At 39.7% G+C, this 17,276-nt stretch overlaps 1 protein-coding gene across 5 annotated transcripts; it reads right to left on the bottom strand.

Moving 5' to 3' along the window:
• Positions 1–2,559: 2,559 nt before the first annotated feature.
• Positions 2,560–8,290, bottom strand: LOC110699493 (kinesin-like protein KIN-14Q). 5 transcript variants are annotated; one of them, XM_021876984.1, is made up of 16 exons: positions 7,585–8,290; positions 7,333–7,386; positions 7,113–7,214; positions 6,820–7,025; positions 6,517–6,727; positions 6,362–6,438; positions 6,184–6,283; positions 5,984–6,082; positions 5,704–5,880; positions 5,309–5,594; positions 4,529–4,690; positions 4,224–4,439; positions 4,086–4,123; positions 3,806–3,969; positions 3,599–3,724; positions 2,560–3,463 (listed from the first exon to the last, which is right to left on the bottom strand). In XM_021876984.1, exons 1-16 carry the CDS (start codon positions 7,664–7,666, stop codon positions 2,681–2,683), a joined length of 2,883 nt encoding a protein of 960 aa, XP_021732676.1. In that variant the 5' UTR covers positions 7,667–8,290; the 3' UTR covers positions 2,560–2,680. The 5 variants fall into 5 exon arrangements, with proteins under 5 accessions (XP_021732676.1, XP_021732677.1, XP_021732678.1 ...); XM_021876985.1 differs by having other exon boundaries at positions 7,113–7,193; XM_021876986.1 differs by having other exon boundaries at positions 7,333–7,365.
• Between the last annotated feature and the right edge of the window lie 8,986 nt (positions 8,291–17,276).

The following is a 17,276-nucleotide window of genomic DNA, read 5'->3' as shown; positions in this document are numbered from 1 at the left end:
CTCATGATTCCCAATTCTCCAAGTAAACCCTTTACAAACTGATTGACATACTAAATGATTAATATCAGCTACCAAAATAGTTGTCCTTCAATAGTATCCATTTTACAACCCAACTCCTGAGCTAATTGAATATCTAGGAAATTGTGAGTACTTCCTAAATCAATAAGAGTATGCAAAATAGTATTATGCACCAGAGCCTTTACTCTCATAGTGTGATAGTTATGAGTTCCAGTGAGAGCACTCAAAGAGATGCAAGGATCCAAGCCTGGATTCTCATCCTGTTCCTCCAACTCCACTATTGTTGCATCTACAACATCTAAACCTGGTATTTCAACTGCAAACAATTGTGGCTCTTCGAATTGACAAGTATGGTTCCTATCATAGGGAGCATCATAATAATAGCATAAACCTTTAGCTATTTTCTCAGCTCTGACATCTGTAGGAACATATTTATGGTTTCTAAATGGTTTGGTATTTGGTTTAGGGTTAGAGAAAGGCTTTAATAGGGGAGTAGGAAGCAATGGAGGTAAGGTTTGTGTATTTGTTAAGGGTTGGAGTGATTTTGTGGGTATATTGTAAGGTTTAGACTGCTTCTAAAAATTGGCAGTTATAAATTCATCCTGCAAACGAGCATACTCAACAACAGAGGCTATAGATTGGGGTTTAAGAGCCTTTATAAAGGGTCGAAGTCCAAGTTTCAACCCTCCAATGAAGCTTTCTAACAGATACTTCTCAAGCAATACATAATAATTTTGTAGCATAATAAATCAGAGGTATTCAAACTCATCAACGTAAGATTCAATGCTACTAGTCCGCTGTAACTTATTAAATTCCTCAACAACATTCAAACCCTTGTCATCCTTAAATCTGCTAGTCACATCTATCACAAAATCATTCCAATCAACAACAATCTTATTGGCCAAGTAACTAGACACCCAATTTTCAGCTTTGTCTATCATATTGAGTGAAGCTAAATCCACTTTCCGATCATCAGGAATTTTGCAAAGCACAAAGTATTTATAGCATTTTTTTAATCCAAATCCTAGGGTTGCTACCATCAAACTTAGGGAAATCAAGTTTAGGAGTATACCCAAGTTTTGGCTACTTAAAACGATCACCAGTCAGAGGTGACCTGTTTTCTTGATTCACTACCATGCTTTCCTAGAGTTGTTGCATCATCCTCATCAGCACATCAAACTTTTGCGTTGAGGCTGAAGTCTAAGATTCAAATTTCTTTTCCAAGGCAGCTAGTTGAGCTTCCATCTTAGTCACTCTAGTCGTTAAAGTGGGTGCCAGAATCAACTAGAGGAGAGACAGTAGGCTCCGATACCACTGATAAGGTTGAAGTTCCTTATCTGATTTCTGAATGCAAAAATCGAATGAGGTTTCCGGAAAATAGAGGGAGAAAGTTCAAAGAATAGAGGAAGAAGGAGAAGAATAACAAAATAGAGAGAGAAGGAGGTTGGATTCAATGTAATTGATATTATGATTTCAATTACAACTTAATTAGTTTTAATATGCCTCAGCACATTGCACTAAGCCACCACTTTTCTAACAGAAAAGATTCTTCTCCAACAAACTCGAAAAAGACAAAATAGCAAAAATAACAACACAGCAAAATTAACTAACTTTCCCACCTAAAAACAGATTTAACTAACATCCTCCTATATCAATTTGTTTCTTTATTTTTAAAAAGATTGGAGACTCACATATGAATATGAAAATTGAGAGTAATAAAAACACATGAAGGCTGTTGTCAAAAAAAAAAAAAAAAAAAAAAAAAAAACATGGAGGAAAACATACTTGGCTACCTGCCAACAATGAATCACAAGGTAGTAATTTCTAAATTATACCAACACATCTATATTGTGTTTATAAAATTACCAATTTATCAAAGATTTATTAGTGATCTACTAAAAGTAAACATAGTAACCCCTATACCATTTCTTTTGTAACTTTCAATATAATTGCACAGGTAACCCCTTAATTGATAATTAGGGAACCCAAATGTTAAATAAGTAACCCTTAAAACCCTTATTATTGACAATTTCGTGGTCGTATAAACCATTATTTACCGACAATTGAAAAACTGTCTTTTATCTGTCGGTAAGGAAGGCGATCCAAACCCGTATTTAACAAATAATCTATTCAGCAGTATATACTATGAAAGACAGTAGTATATAATGCGAAGTAGACACCAATAAGAAAAGGAAACCAAAAAAAAAAAAACACACGCACATGACGGTAGTATTCTAGGTAATGTTACTATCATATGGCATTACAGCTTGAATTATGATAGTTAAAGGATGGTTAAAGAATGAAAGCTCTGAAGTCTAGGTCCAGGGATCAAGCATGGGTACCACCTCTCTTTCTCTCTTCTCTAAAAAAAATGATAGTTAAAGGATCCTGAGATGTAATTTAAAGTCCCATGACGAAAATGAATTTAAAACAGTTTCTTGGAAGCAACAAGCTACCTGAGATGATCAAAAATCCCCTGACAAAATTTTAAACTTATGAATTTTTTTTTTTAGCGAAATAGAAGAGATGAAAAGCTTAGAATGAAATAAACTCAAACCAGTATCATGTTATATACACAAAGAAATCTGTTACAAGTGTACATAATCAATTAAGATGAAAAGCATCATCAACAAGAAATTATATAAACAAAGATTTTAACCATTCAAAAGTTCCATCCCCTCTCCTTCTCCCTTTGACTCTGCTTCTTAGCTTCCCTTGTAGCCATTCTTCTACCATTGCCCAACAACACCCTCTGTCCCAATCTTCCCCGACTTCCAATTGAGACTCTAACCTTCTCAAGTCCTACATTTACGCCTCCTTTCTTAAGCTGTTGCTGCATGGGAGATTTCCCTTTTTTCTGAAGACTTCGCCTCAGTACACTATTCAACTTTTTTACGCCACTCTTACAAGCTACGGGGCTGCATATAGCAGGCTCTAACAAACACTTATCTACCTCATTTCTCTCTTCTTTCTCGTTTTCTAAAGGTGGTGGAAATGGCAACGTTGAAGGGTGATCGAGTGTCATTGGTGTGCTGGGTAACGGAATTAAAGAATTTCTTCTTGGATTTGATGCTACAGGAATCCGCTGTGCAGTCGGGCAAAGAGAAGCTCTGCCTGTTTTTTTCGGCTGCATTAGTAGCTCACCTATCTCAGGATTATTTTCTTTCTCCGGGAGAAAGCTATCCGCCAGAAGAAAAGATGATGGTGTTTTGTGGTTGTTATGATCAGAAAATAAACGAGGAAGACTTGGTGAATCACTTGTGAGGTCATTGGCATTCTTCAGAGTTCCCAGTGTTTTAGCTACTAGAGGAGGTCTATTCGGTGCACTATTTTGGTCTTCAAACTGCTGCCGCATTTGTTGTTGTTGCTGCTCAGCAATTTTTGTGTCTACATGTTGTCGTGCCAACTTTCTCTCTACCAAAAGCTGTGCCTCAAGTTCCTTCAGCTGAAATATAAGACTTCTTACTCTTAGTAACGGTTTAAAATTCTCAAATATACAAAAATGATCTATTAGGCCAATAAGATACATTTACTGCTACTGTTCAATGGAATTTACTTTCTCCTATACAAGAAAAAATACCTTTTCTTGAAGGTTCTTGTTCTTCTGGTCCTTGTCTTTGATCTTCGACTCCATATTGTGGATTGTTTCCTCCATCTTCTTAATCTGCAAATCCTTCAATTTTGCCTCTTGCTTGGTCTTCTCAGCCTACAAGCAAATTAAAACTTGTTGAACTAAAAGATGATATTAATAATTAAAAAGAAAGCTGAAGTGTGGAATCATTATTACCAATTGCTTGTATCTGAGAAATTCAATATTATCCAATTGCTTCTTTGCTGGACCTAACTCAACTCCCTTTACCCTGCTAGCAAAGTTAAGAGAGCATATAGTCTCACTTAAGTCATTTTCATTGGGACTGATCTGTAAAAACATAAGCGCCTTGGAGTCTCCACCTACAAATAAAATTTGAAGGATCCATTTCAAATTGAGGGATTCCAGTTTTCTCCATAGCTCATACATTAATGGTCAAAACAAAAACAATAAAAAATAATACAAAATCTCATATTACCTAGAGAATCTTGAAGTAGATGGGTAAGCTTGGAGTTCCTGCGGAGTAATATGAATGTTAAAACAGGACCACATTGATATTATGATGTATATAGACAATCTGCAAGGACAACATTCACATAAATGATTGACAATGCACCTGAATGGTACATGTTGACTCTTATTTGCCAAAGCAGATATGACATCTCCAAGAGCCGAAAGAGATTTATTAATATTTTGTGCTTCCTTCAGTCGTTCACCTTGAGCTTCAGTTTTGGCTATCCGTTCACTGCCTGCTAGGTCAACCAACCACAACTTGCTTCTAGTGCATTCTCCAGTCAGCAAATTGTGTCCCTTTACCATTACACAGTGTATGCTGCAACAAATGTTAAAAGCATGATGTACATTGATGGTGTCAAAAGCAAGAAAGAAAGAGGGTAAAATAGCATGAACTCGGAAGCGAACCAGTGAGACCGGCTACTGTGCTCATTTGCATTAGTAGAGCCAACTGCCCTGGCATTACTTCCAGTTTGTAAAACATCCCAAGCCTCTCTAATGTTGCTTACATGTGCTTCAATCAATCCAGGAACATGAAGGACACCTTCACTGGCCTGCCTTATCTCAAGCCTAGAAAATCAATACACAATTACATATCCATTCTTAGTACGACATCATACCTTTATCACAAACATGATAATCAGTAAATAACACTCATAAAAAGTTCTATCAATAGTAATGCCTAATGATGATTCAGACGAAGCAATAAAAGTCAAAATTAAAAGGAAGGAAGTACAAGCCATTCATAAATTAACTAGAGCAGCTAATCAGGTAGCGATAACATGGTGAAATCTACTAAATACAGAATGGTCGAAAGTGGAAGCAGCATACAACGTTTTATATACTTCATGTATTTTATAACCAAAAATCATTATAATCAAATCAGAGGGAAAGTATCTTGTTGACTAACTAGCTCCTACAAATTGCTTGAAGTTTGGAGTAACCTTTAGAAGATTATGGGCCACACTCTTGGAGGCTCAAGAAATATGTTGTTAAATCCGTGTGAGGTGCCATTCAGGGTAAATTGCTTGAGTTGAAGGCACTGTACACTCATACTATAAACATATATAATTAACTCACGTATGATTTACGAGTTATATAGTGATATTTGATGGACCATGAATCCCACATGATCAACAATTTCTGACCTTATATCTATTGAAAGTTTCTGAATATTAAACATCCTACCTCTTTGAAGCTACACTAGGCTGAGTTCCAGAGGCTAACAAATCTCTTATTTGCTCATTGTATACCTCCAATACACTCACACATATTTCATACTGAAATAGCTTCTGTCTCTCACTCATAATTTCAAACAGTTCAGCAAGAGTCCTATAATTGACACCACGAGCATCCTCCGTGCCCTCCATTGTGAATGTTTTTCCAGTCCCAGTCTGCCCATAAGCAAAGATACAGACATTGTATCCATCTAAAACTGAGGTTGCAAATGGTGCAGTATCCTCGAATACATCAGCTGGTAAAGGAATAATAGATGGTAAATAGTAGAGGATTAGATTCAATGAATAACAATCACAGTTGAATGATTGATATAGAGAAAAGGTGATTATTAAAGATCAAACTACCTTGGCCTGCTTGCGGACCAAAAACAGCATCAAACTTGAATGTCTTACGTGGATGACCATTTGACTTAATGGTGAGTTCTCCATCTCTAGCAGATTCAAAATCAATGGCTGCCTTATCTCCCATGGATATTTCCTCAGGGTTCATAGGCCTGCAGCGACAGAAAACACGTATATTACCTGCAAGCAGAGCACAGGGTAGGATTAAGTTCTCAACAACTTAAAGTTAAGCAATAAAGTTTCCTTAGTCTTGTCACTACTAGATTTCGGCACAATGATAGACCTTTTAACTCCAGAACTTTGTTATAAAGTTCTTTTCTTTGTTTTTCCCCTTCACTGATTTTCCTCTTCAGCTCATCATGATATGAAACCTGCTGAGTTACTATGAACAAAGAGGAAAAAATAAAGTACAAAACTATCAGTAATTATTGTTACAAAACCATCAGTACAAATTGTCAGTAGATAGAGCACTAGTATTGTTACATGTGGCTTGCATAACAGATTTCAAGTCATCCATATCTCCAAGACAATCCTTGTATTTCTTTGCTTCTTCTGATAGTTTAATTTGATCCAATTTCAGAATCTGAAATAAAGGAAAATATTCTCTTAAGATTTCAGCAGACCATATATAAAACTTGGTCAATAAAATCGATATCAGTACCTTTAAATGTCTCTTTAAGACACTCAAGGAGGAGAGCCATTTGCTCTTTTCTTTGACTTGTCCTTCGACCGCAAATGCTGCATTATAATGAAAGTTCATCAATGTGCAAACCAAGTGCATTTGCAGAATAGACAGCATATAGAACACTCGATTACCTAATGAGCCAACGTGCATTGACTTGCGCATGAGCTCATTTTGGAGATCATGCAGGGATTTTAAGGCCTTTTGGCACTCATTGCTCTTGACCTCATTCTCTTTCTTCAGCTCTTCTATAGCTTTCCTTGCTTCAAGTAACTGCTTCTTCTGATTATCATATTCTCCTTGCAACTTCTTGATACCTCCAGTTGACTCAGACCCATATATATCCTGTGCAAAACCATTTGTCAAACCACAAATTAACACCCAAGTGTCGCGTCATATCTAACTACTAGAGTAATCCATGAGTGTGAGATAATTACTTCAGCCGAGTGCCAAAATGATGAAAACTTCGGAGACTCATGGCTACCCCGAGAAGCTTCTGCTTCAACTCCATTTATACCCTCCTCTAGTGACAACACAATGTTAGCTGCCCTCTCCTCAGCAGAACTCTGCTTCAGGATATCAGGTGAACCAGCACAGACAACCAAATCAGGCGCCGTTAACGAAAACCCCAACATCGACCTACCTGCAGTTATCACCAAAAATCAAAGTTCCGAGGCTAATCTCATCACACATGTAAATTGTAAACAGACAATGGAAATTCCTACATTACCATTGTTTGTATCACCCTTAATCAGATCAGTAAATCGCTGCGGACTAATAATTTCCAAGCTTTGATGCAACCCAGTAGATCCTAGAACATCAAATTTCACGCTTAATTCAAAATCATCATTTCAATCAAGTTGAAATCTCAGTCAGGCAAATTATCAAACATATAGGGTTCATGAAATACTGTAACATTTACTTAATAATCTGAAATTTCCTGTGATTACCTTCTGAATTTTCCATCTCTTTTGATTGAGAATCTGTATTAATCGAAGAAATATCTACAATAAATGAAACAAACCCAGACTAAAAATTCAACAAAATTAGGGTTTAGCGGGGAGAAATAAATTATTCTATACACATCCTGATTTCCGCATTTTAGGGTTCATAACAAACTAATAAATTCGGAAAACCCAGATTGAGAAAATTCATCAAAATTAGGGTTAAATTGGAAAAAAAATTATCAGGGAATTGCTCACCGTGAGAAAAAATTAGGGTTTGTTGTTGACGAGAGACATCAGTAAGAAGAAGTGGATCATGCCATTGATTGTGGTCCTCCATTGTTGTTGAAACTATGGAAGTTTGCGCTAGATTAATTTGAACTGAAAAAGATAAATAAAGAAGAAATGCTTTAAATTTAATTTGATTTGATTGAGAGGGAAAGTTTTAGGGGTGAATTTTATTAATGATTATTATTACGTTTAAAGCAGAATATTGCATTTCGTTGTTTTACTGTTTTAGTGAAAAATGACCGTTGTTGATGTTTAAATTTCAAAATCAGTGAATGCAGCATTGCATTGCTTAAAACCGGAGATGTTTTTTTTTTTTTTTTTTTTTTTTTTTTTTTTAAGGGGAAAAATGTGTAGCATTGGTTTATTTGAGTGCATCACTTGGGCTCTTGGCTAGAGGTGATCAAAGTTAGTCCGGCTTGATTTTGGGCGGGTTTTGGACAGAATTTTTTGGTTCGAAATTGGGTTAGGCCTGGTCCGGCCCAAAAATTTATTGAGGTGCAAGGCTTGCACATATGCGACCAGCTAGTGCGTGTGGGTAGGAGGCGTGTGCGCATGATGCGAGGGTCAGTGCGGCCATCATGTGTGGCTCGCTAGCAGCACGCATGCTGGCTGTGCTAGCGATGCGATGCGAGAGAGAGTGTGCATGGTGCGATAGGCAGTGCTAGGCTGCGAGCAGCAGCAGTGCCTAGCACTGGCCAGCACCAGCGCCTAGCATGGCCTAGCACCAAGCATGCGAGGCTGCTGGGCAGCACCATGCTAGCTGGCTGGGCTGGCCAGCACCATGCTAGCTGGCGTGCTAGGTGGCAGCAGCCAAGCATGCCCCTTGTATGTGGCGGTTTGAGGGAGTGGGGACCAATTGGCTTAGAGCATGCCTTGGGGATCAAGGCAATGGTCCCCCCCCCCAAGGTTCATGGTCCTCACCTAACCTTCTCTCTCTATTTGACACTTGTTGCATTGTGATTAGTTTTGTTTAATAATTTATTTTAGAAATAAATTAATTAGCAAAATACATTCTCCCACATTGGTGGAGGATGAAAAATCAAGGGATCATTTCCCTATAAATACCAAGCTTGGTATTGGGATTTGAAACAACCTTAAGTGGAATTAAAAAGGCAACTCTAAGAAAAGAGTAAACCTTTGATTCGTAAAACTCATAGTTATTTTGTCCGGGTCTTGACTAACCTTCAAGACTTAGGACGCTCGGGTCGGGTCGAGGATACGATCCGTCGGAGATCTCGTCTTTCCGGGATTTTGAAGTAAGAGCTCTTTAGGAGCGAAGCACGCGTCAAAGGTATAATTCTTGTCCTTAATCTTGTTTGATTAAGTTTTTTATGCATGTTTAATTGCTTTAATTAAGGGGCGGGTCTTGTTGGGTTTCCTTCCGCGTAGTGTCGAGTCACTACGAAACCCTACACCAAGTTGCTTTAGTGACCTTTGATCACCCATGTTTCTTTGATCAGCCATGCTTTGTTGATTATGGTTATTGGCAAATAGGTTGGGAATTGAGCCTATGGATGGTTCACGTTCCTCACTTGAAGTGGGTGAAGATGGGGTAGGGGAACTTCTCACTTCCTCTTGAAGTGGGTCTTCACCTCTCTCCCTTGCTTGTATCCTCAATTGGGCCAGAGTACGCTCTAGCTCGAGGTCTAAGGACATCAAAGGCTTAGAGCAATTAAGCCTCCTGTGCATATACAAAGCTAAGAATAAAGTGAGCACTGACAAGATATGGAAAAAAAAAAGAGCGGAAAAGAACTAGTCTTAACAAGAAAATAAACACACAATGGAAACCGTTTCCCCGGCAAAGGCGCCAATTTGACAGGCGGTATTTTAGGTCGTTACTAAGACACCTCTATCAAATGATATTTCTAGTCCTAAACATGCAACTAAAAGAGTATAGAGGCAAGTTAAGGGTCGAACACAAGGAAACAATTAAGCACCGCTATTTATCTCCTAATGTTAATCTAGTTCGATCTAGAAGTATGGTGGGTAAAGTAATGACTGAAGGGGATAGAATAACAATTAAAACAAGCACTAGGGGGAAGGATCAAACATGCTATGAATTCAACGAAGTTAGGCATCGGAAAATAGGTTTACATGTAACCCAAGCAACTCATACAAGGCAATGTCAAGAATACTCTCTAATCACCTATCGGGATTAAGAGCTATCCTAGCTAGCATACACTTACACTATCGTCATAAGGCATACAAACTAAGGTCATGCAATAATCAATCACCTAATGACTATTCTTAAATCACACTATCGTCATGATTTAGTTCAAGTCACTCAACCACAATATGCATATGGCCATAAACATGGAGTGGCTAATAAGTATAAGCACAAGGAAGATTTAATCACAAATATTCCAAATTAACCTAGCCTAACATACATCAAACTCAAAGCATATCTTCACCAAACCCCTAGCAACAAGAAACTACTCACTATCCATAACTACAACTACAATCATACTAAGCAACATTATAACCAATGAAATAGTAAGAAAGACAAGGTTTTTATCAACTAAACTAACAAAGGTAGAAACTTTAATCATAAAAACAAGAGAAAATAGAGAAATATACCAAAACGTTCATTGAAATCCAAATAAAGAACCATACATCATCCAATCTCCAAGCTTGACCATACATCAATGTTGCAAGATACTTCTCCAACACTAACAGTAAAACTAATGTTGATGGGCAATGAAATTACACTAAAAACACTCAAGATTGTTCAATACAAAAGTGGCTAAAATAATAACCTAGAAAAATTCCTAAAAAGCTCTCCTCCAAGGTTTCTATGCTAAAAAATATCCTAATGATAGAATGTTGTCCCAATTTAGCCGTTTTGCCTCCCTTTTGTTGATTGGACTGAATTCGGGATTTGAATCCGCATCAATTAAATGATGGCGCGGCCACTCCTTGAAATGCGCGCCCGCTCCAATGTGGGTATTTAATGGTTGATCCAGCTCATCAGCGCGCCCGCGCTTATAGGTGGCGCGCCCGTGCCATTTGTCTGGTGTGGAATTCTTCCCGTTTTGCCCTTGTTCCTTCCATCTCCGAATCAACGGCGTCCACCTACAATCATGGAACAGGAAGGCAAAGAGTAATAAAACGAAAGGGGAGGGGAGTATAGACTACCTAAACCACATGAATACACATTACGCATCACAAAGGTAGAATACTCCCACTAGGCGGATCATAGCAAAAACATACTAAAATGGACCGAATTATTACTAAAACTACTAGAAAAGACTACCCTAAGAGCGACATAAATGTCACTCATCAAATTCCCCCAAGCTAAACCTTTGCTCGTCCTCGAGCAAAGCTAAGGGCAAAGAAAAATAAGAAACAATTATTCAAACACAAGAAAAATAGAAAAGGAGGGAAAGGAATTTACACTAACTAACTTTCGTAGGAATCACGGTTGTTTTTAGCATAAACAACAAGCCATTTAAACCTCAAAGTCGCCAATGAGGACGAGTATGCTCTCGTGGGGGTTTCCAAAGAGTTTAACCCACAACTCTTGGCAACATGCTAAAAACAAACCCAAACAAAGGAGCAAATAAAGAAGAAAATCAACTACAAACACGGAACAAAACATGGAAATGAAGAGCATATTGAAAAGATAAGCATAGATGGATGACAATCTTTCTAAGCACTAAGAGTAAGCACGTTTTTGGATGCCAATGGTTGATTGAAAGATAAGTTATGCTAAGCATAGAGAACTCTAACATGCTCCACTCCACCCGCATTCCATACATTCTTACCGCGTTCCCTCATTTAGATTCAAATCCACCCTCCAAGGTAGCATCTCATGACTCCACGAAGGAGCCGAAACAAATGAAACAAGGGTGACCCGACATCTTACCAAGTCATGCTCTCTCCATATGCTTGAAATCTAGCTCCCTCCACCGACTAGTGACTCAACTAATCCAAGTCAAAAGGACTTTAAAAGGGGTTGTAATGTAGGCTAGGAGGTAAAGGTGAGGAAATATATGAAAATTTGGTGGTAAATCCTAATTGTGAAGCAAAGAATGGCGCCAATTCCCGAAAATAACGTAGAATATCACCAATTTTCAAGCAAAAATACATCTCCCCCAAGCTTATTCAACACAATCTCACAAAACTATAAATAAAATCCGTAGAACCTCTCCCCCAAGCTTGAATTGAGTATTGTCCTCAAAGCGCAAACTAGGGAGGACACTACATCAAAATCTTTTTGCAAATTTTCAAATTTTTTTATTTTCATTTTTTATTTTTTATTTTTTTTATTATTTTTTTTAGCTCATGCTTTTATCAACCTTTATTACTTTGTCCTTGCCTTTTATAACTATGGACGACTTTTTCTTAAATTCACATTTGCTTTTAATAAACACCAAAAATATCGAAAACAACCTTACTTTTCATATCAAACCATCACCTTCCAACTTATCAAACCAAAATCACAACAAACTTTCATGGCTCAAACTTCACAATTCTACGGGTGAAGAAAATGAAATAGAAGGGCCATAGGGTTTGTAATATGCTACAAACAAGGAGGTGTAGGCTCAACATGGCTAGCAAGGGGGATATGCAAATGAAATTACAAGGAAGCAACAAAAGAAAAGCTAAACCTAGAAAAGCAAAATAATCATTGAAGAAAATGCCTTTGTCCTCCCTAGATTTAGTTTGGTCGCGATCTCGGGTAGCTAGACATCAAGTTCTCGATCTAAGCATGCCTTGGTAAGGATCCTATGCCGCTCATACAATAAGTGTTGGAGGCTTGAACAGTAAAACTCACATCGGGTTACAAAAACTACCTTTAGGGCTTCAAATCCCCCAATGAGGGCAACACCTTCTTACCACAAACAAGCGAATTTGGGTTCGGTGGGCCTTAGGAGTTCTAGCACAACTACCTTAGCATAGACATATCTTAGAGTCAACCAATGGAAATCCAAGAACGCGGAAACTTTTAATCCTTAGGAATAAAGACATTCAAGAACGCAGGACCATTAAGTTTTTTTTTTGAAATCCAAGAAATTGGAAATACAAGAGGAAGTAAGCATAATCAAATATATCCCAATCGAAAAACAAGTGGCCGTTAGATATCAACATCAACGGCCCCAAACACACTAGGTGTTAATAGCAAACATCCTCGAATCATTCAACTTCCATTAAACTACAACTATCCTAGAGCACACCAACGAAAAATAGAGTGAAGGAAAGAAAAAAAAGGAAAAAGAAATATCTCATCGAAATGACGCCCAAGTAAGCATATCCGAAGTGAAAGCATGCATCCTAAAAGGGGTGAGTATCCAAATAAAGAGAAAAAAAAACTATATACATAAAAGGGTTAGCCTGAATGAAGGTTGAAAAAATGAAAAATAAAGAAATAAAATGCTACTCTCATTTGGCTTTTTTTTTTTTTTTTTTTTTTTTTTTTTTGTAAACTTTTATTTTTGCTTCACTATAAACTAATCTACCCTTGACAAAATTTCTAGATCTCCTCCAAAATCAACATTACCTCAAAAATCATCGAACCATATATACACACCTGCACTGGTCAATCGCCATGTCGGCGAATACCAGTAATCTTAATCATCAACAGGAAAAACGGGGGGGGGGGGGGGGGGGGCGGCGGACTCACCGGTATCCATCAAACCGAGAGAAGCGTCCCCAAAACAGCATCATCATCAAAACCACATAAAAAACTCATCAACAATATTAGTGAACAGGGGCAAAATCAACCAAAGAAAACAGTTATGCAACTCAGTAGAATCAACAGCATAAAGGTACAAGTAAAACAATGAAAGACCGGCAGGCAAGCAAGTAAGAATCCCAGCCAAGTCACTCCCTACCAAGAGTATATCTCCTACTCATCAAAATAAGCATACAAAATCAGGGGAGAGAGATATACTCAAGGGACGTAGCCTACTGGCCACTAGAGCTGGGCTCACTAGGTGAGCCAGGCCGACGTGACGGCTCGTCATAAGTGAAGCCACTAGGGGGGCCGAAAAGGCCCCAACCACCGTCAAAGCCCGGCGGCCAACCGTAGTGACCTATGTAAAGATGGTGGCTTGCTGTGACTCATAAATCATAGAGGGCCTATCCACAGCTGAGTCAAAGAGGGCCTGCTATTGCAGATGGTGGCCTTGCTGTGACTCATAAATCACTTGCAACTGTCTAGCTATGTTAGATAGCTGAAATGTACCTGTACCTGTGAGTTGCTGGGTAACCGGCTGCTGTTGCTGCTGCTCCTGAACCTCCTCCTCATTACCTATCCCTACGTCATCGTCCCCATCAACATCGGTCTCTCGCCTGCTATCTCTCAAAACTCTCCACACATTAGAGGACTGACGCGTAAGGGAGGTGAAGTGAGGCTTAGGGAGGAAACAATGGTGGGCTCCTCTAACTAGCCACCTAAAAGCATTGGGTTTGCCGTGGGAGTAAATATCCCCACTACTACCTACGGCCGTGCATAGATGTAGAAGGTCAATGTAACCTAACTTGGTGGCCAATCTAGTGACCATCGTCCCGCAATGTATCTCCCCTGGCTTTTTTCCCTTTGCTATGTGTTGGAAAGTTTGCATAAAGAGGAATCCCAAATTCAACCTCAGTGCATGCTCTCCCTTTGTGGCTATCCACAGGCAAAGGACCTCTTCCTTAGTCAGTTTTCCTAGGTCCTGTTTACTAATGATAGAATACCCTAATAAACGGTGTAGGATCCTAAGGATAGGGTGCCAAATCTCACTGGCTATGGAAGTCCTAGTATGGAACTCATTTTTACCTAAAATGGAACGCCACCAAGCGTACTCACTATACTCCCTAAAGTTCTCATAGAGCGGGTAGAGGAGGTCTGCATCTGAGTGAAAATCCAGGGCTTGGTTGAACTGTGCCAGTGACATAGTGTGGGGGTTGTTGAAGAGTTGGAAAGATATCCGAAAGTCGTTGTCTTCTAGTGTGTCAACTTGAAAAGACGAGAAAAACTGTAAGGTGGGTTCTTGGTAGGTCATGAATGAAGAGTTTACAAATGACCCTAGTCGAAGGTTGTCAAAAAGAATCCACAAATCATCATTTATCCCAAGTTTTATCATGTCTCCACGATGGTAGTGCCTAGAAGGTCGCAACTTTCGTTTTTTCATGTCAGAGTATATAGAGGAGTGGCTTTTGTTTAAGAATTTTAAGGTGGGTAAGACATTGGGTTGGTCCGACTCTGTGTTTTGGGACGATTGTCCAGACTTTGCGGTTTTTCTCTTCTTCTCAATCCTTGGACTCATAACTACCCACCTCTCTTTTTTTTTCTTCTGTTTTCACTCCTTTTTCAAAGCCAACTCCTGGCTATTTCCACCCTTAGCCTCCAAAAAACCACAATGTACCTGTCTACAAGCAATAATAATCCAACCAACACAACGAATATATCCAACAACAATTTCAACAAAATCCAGCAATATTTTCAACATAATTAACGAAATCTCGATAATAACCTAAGATAAGAAAAATCCTTGCTTTAGAATTAATCAAAAGAGAATAATTAACGAAGGAATTTGAATACCTTTGCCTTTATGCGAATAAATTGCTGCTTTGGTGTCGAATTGTGGAAGATTTTGAGTAGCAAATAAGTTCGTTGCGGTTGGTGTTTCAGGGTTTTCTATGTCCCTTGGGAGAGTTACAACTTCAAGGCTGGAACCACGCACCTGTACCTACAAGATAACAGAGACTCCTTGGGTAGGGAGCTCCGCCTCCAACGATCAAGTTAGCAAATGAAGGAGTTGTAATGCGGAATGTAAATAGGTGTCGGATGCTAGGACGGGTCTAATAGGCGGTACCGAGTGGTGAGTGATTGTCTTGGGATTTGTGCAATCCGTGTGTTTCTTGTGAACAGTCTCTGTCATAAATGAGCATTTATGACATTATTTATAGCATTGGGAAGCGTGCAAGGTTCTAGGGTTTTTGGCCAACCCTTGGACTGACTAGGCTTTCTTGGGATTTTGGCCTAATCTGCTACCTGTTTAGGTAAGGCTGACGGGCCACATGGCATAACGTAGGAAGTCCGTGGTGGACCAGCTGAAGCGTGCCACGTGGTAGGTTCTGATAAGTCCAGCTGAGTGACACTTGTCAAGACATGATTGGTCCACATGGCGAGGGGTGATTAGAGGGAAAACCCCCCTAATCATTTGCCCCTCACAAGTGGCACGTGACCTGGCATGTGTGACGTGTGAAAAGCGTCGCCCAATGGGGAGGCGACAGGTGTCAAAAAATAGCTTGGCCGAGTATTTTCCCGCCCAAGTTTTTGAATTTGAATGTTCTTCTGCACTTTCTTTCCCTATAAATAGGGCTGGCCAACAAGTCTTTTGTTCACATTTGTTCACATTATTTCCTGAAAGAGATCTCTTGGACCCCAACTATTTTGTGATTTTACGGAGCAGTCGTACCCCGCCGCTTACTGTCTTCTCGGACGCCTACTTTCAGTCTACTTCAACTTTCAACTTCAGGTAAACATCCATTCTCTGAATCTTTTTCCTTTTTTATTTTACAAAGTATGGTGTCTCAAAGACACTCGGCACGACCTAGGTTGTTGATAAGTCGGTCACTGGGGACGGCTGAATCCAGGACTAGGAGTGCCGACTCCACTTTTCTAGGACCACCCTTGTCCTTTTCACAGCATCCGACTGTTTCCATGTCTGTGTAGGACGTCATGGCAAGAATCAGGACTACTGGCCGAATAACTAACTCAGACGGCTCTTATACTCATTATGACCTTCCTGAAAATAGATCTAGTACCCTTAGCACTTCTGGAGTCCCAAATTTGAATGACCATGGGGAGTCGTCCTCTAAAGCAGAGACGGCTCCTTCAGTAAATGATTCTAGGGAGTCGTCCTCTGAGGCAGAGGCGGCTCCTGCTGGACCTTCTGAGCCAAATGATTCGTCTGACTCTAGTGACGAGTCAGACACAAGTAATGAGAGCCGGAACTCTTTGGACTCTGAAGAGCTATACTCTAGAATTCACACAGCTAGAGAATCTTTGAGTGCGAAAATGGGGGAGGACTGGGCCGAGCCCATGGCTTCCTACCGAGACTTCTACGCCCCTTATTTTCACCATGTGCCTGAAGGGAGGCGGAAGGTTATGATGGAGAGATTTGGAGAGTTCATCTCCAAGCATGTAATGGGGGACGAGTACTTAGTGTCGGTCCCCGATAGAGAGGATACTGTAGTTTGGCCGACTGGTTCCAACTATGGGGACCAGTGTTTTGGTTGTTACGAGGCGGCTATTAAGGCCGGCCTTCGATTTCCTCTTCACCCGGCCGTCGAGGCCATTTTAGACGGATACCAGATTGGGCTGTGGCAACTGGCCCCCTATTCTTGGTTCAACATACTCGGCTATGTGGCCGGGTGCAAAATGCATGAAGTAGACGCCAGTTTCGAGGCGTTTGCTCAAATGAATTACCTCAGTCAGACTCCAAAAGAAACGGGGTCCGACTGGTATCAGTTGACATCCCATAGGGGATATGCCATGGCACAGGGTAAGGAGAACAAGTGGAAGGACTAGCGGACCACCTTCTACATTATCACTTGCCCTGATAAGGCCAAAAATGCCAAATACAACAGGTGGAATAGGGATCCACCCTTCGTAGCCGGCAAAGACCTGCCACCTGTTCCTTCCAAGGCCTAGCGCGAGATTTTAG

Source organism: Chenopodium quinoa, unplaced genomic scaffold (assembly GCF_001683475.1).
Source record: "Chenopodium quinoa cultivar QQ74 unplaced genomic scaffold, ASM168347v1, whole genome shotgun sequence".
Classification (NCBI taxonomy): domain Eukaryota; kingdom Viridiplantae; phylum Streptophyta; class Magnoliopsida; order Caryophyllales; family Amaranthaceae; genus Chenopodium; species Chenopodium quinoa.
Note: the sequence above shows the minus strand (reverse complement) of the source record. Positions and strands in the feature narration are given on the sequence as shown.

What these genes read in the sequence shown, in the direction of transcription:
- LOC110699493 (XM_021876984.1), bottom strand. Translation starts at nt 7,666, where the DNA reads ATGGAGGACCACAATCAATGGCATGATCCACTTCTTCTTACTGATGTC. An exon ending in AACCCTAATTTTTTCTCACG is followed by an intron (nt 7,387 to 7,584) that starts GTGAGCAATTCC and finishes CATTTATTGTAG; the next exon opens with ATATTTCTTCGATTAATACA. An exon ending in TCTACTTCAAGATTCTCTAG is followed by an intron (nt 3,970 to 4,085) that starts GTAATATGAGAT and finishes TTTTATTTGTAG; the next exon opens with GTGGAGACTCCAAGGCGCTT.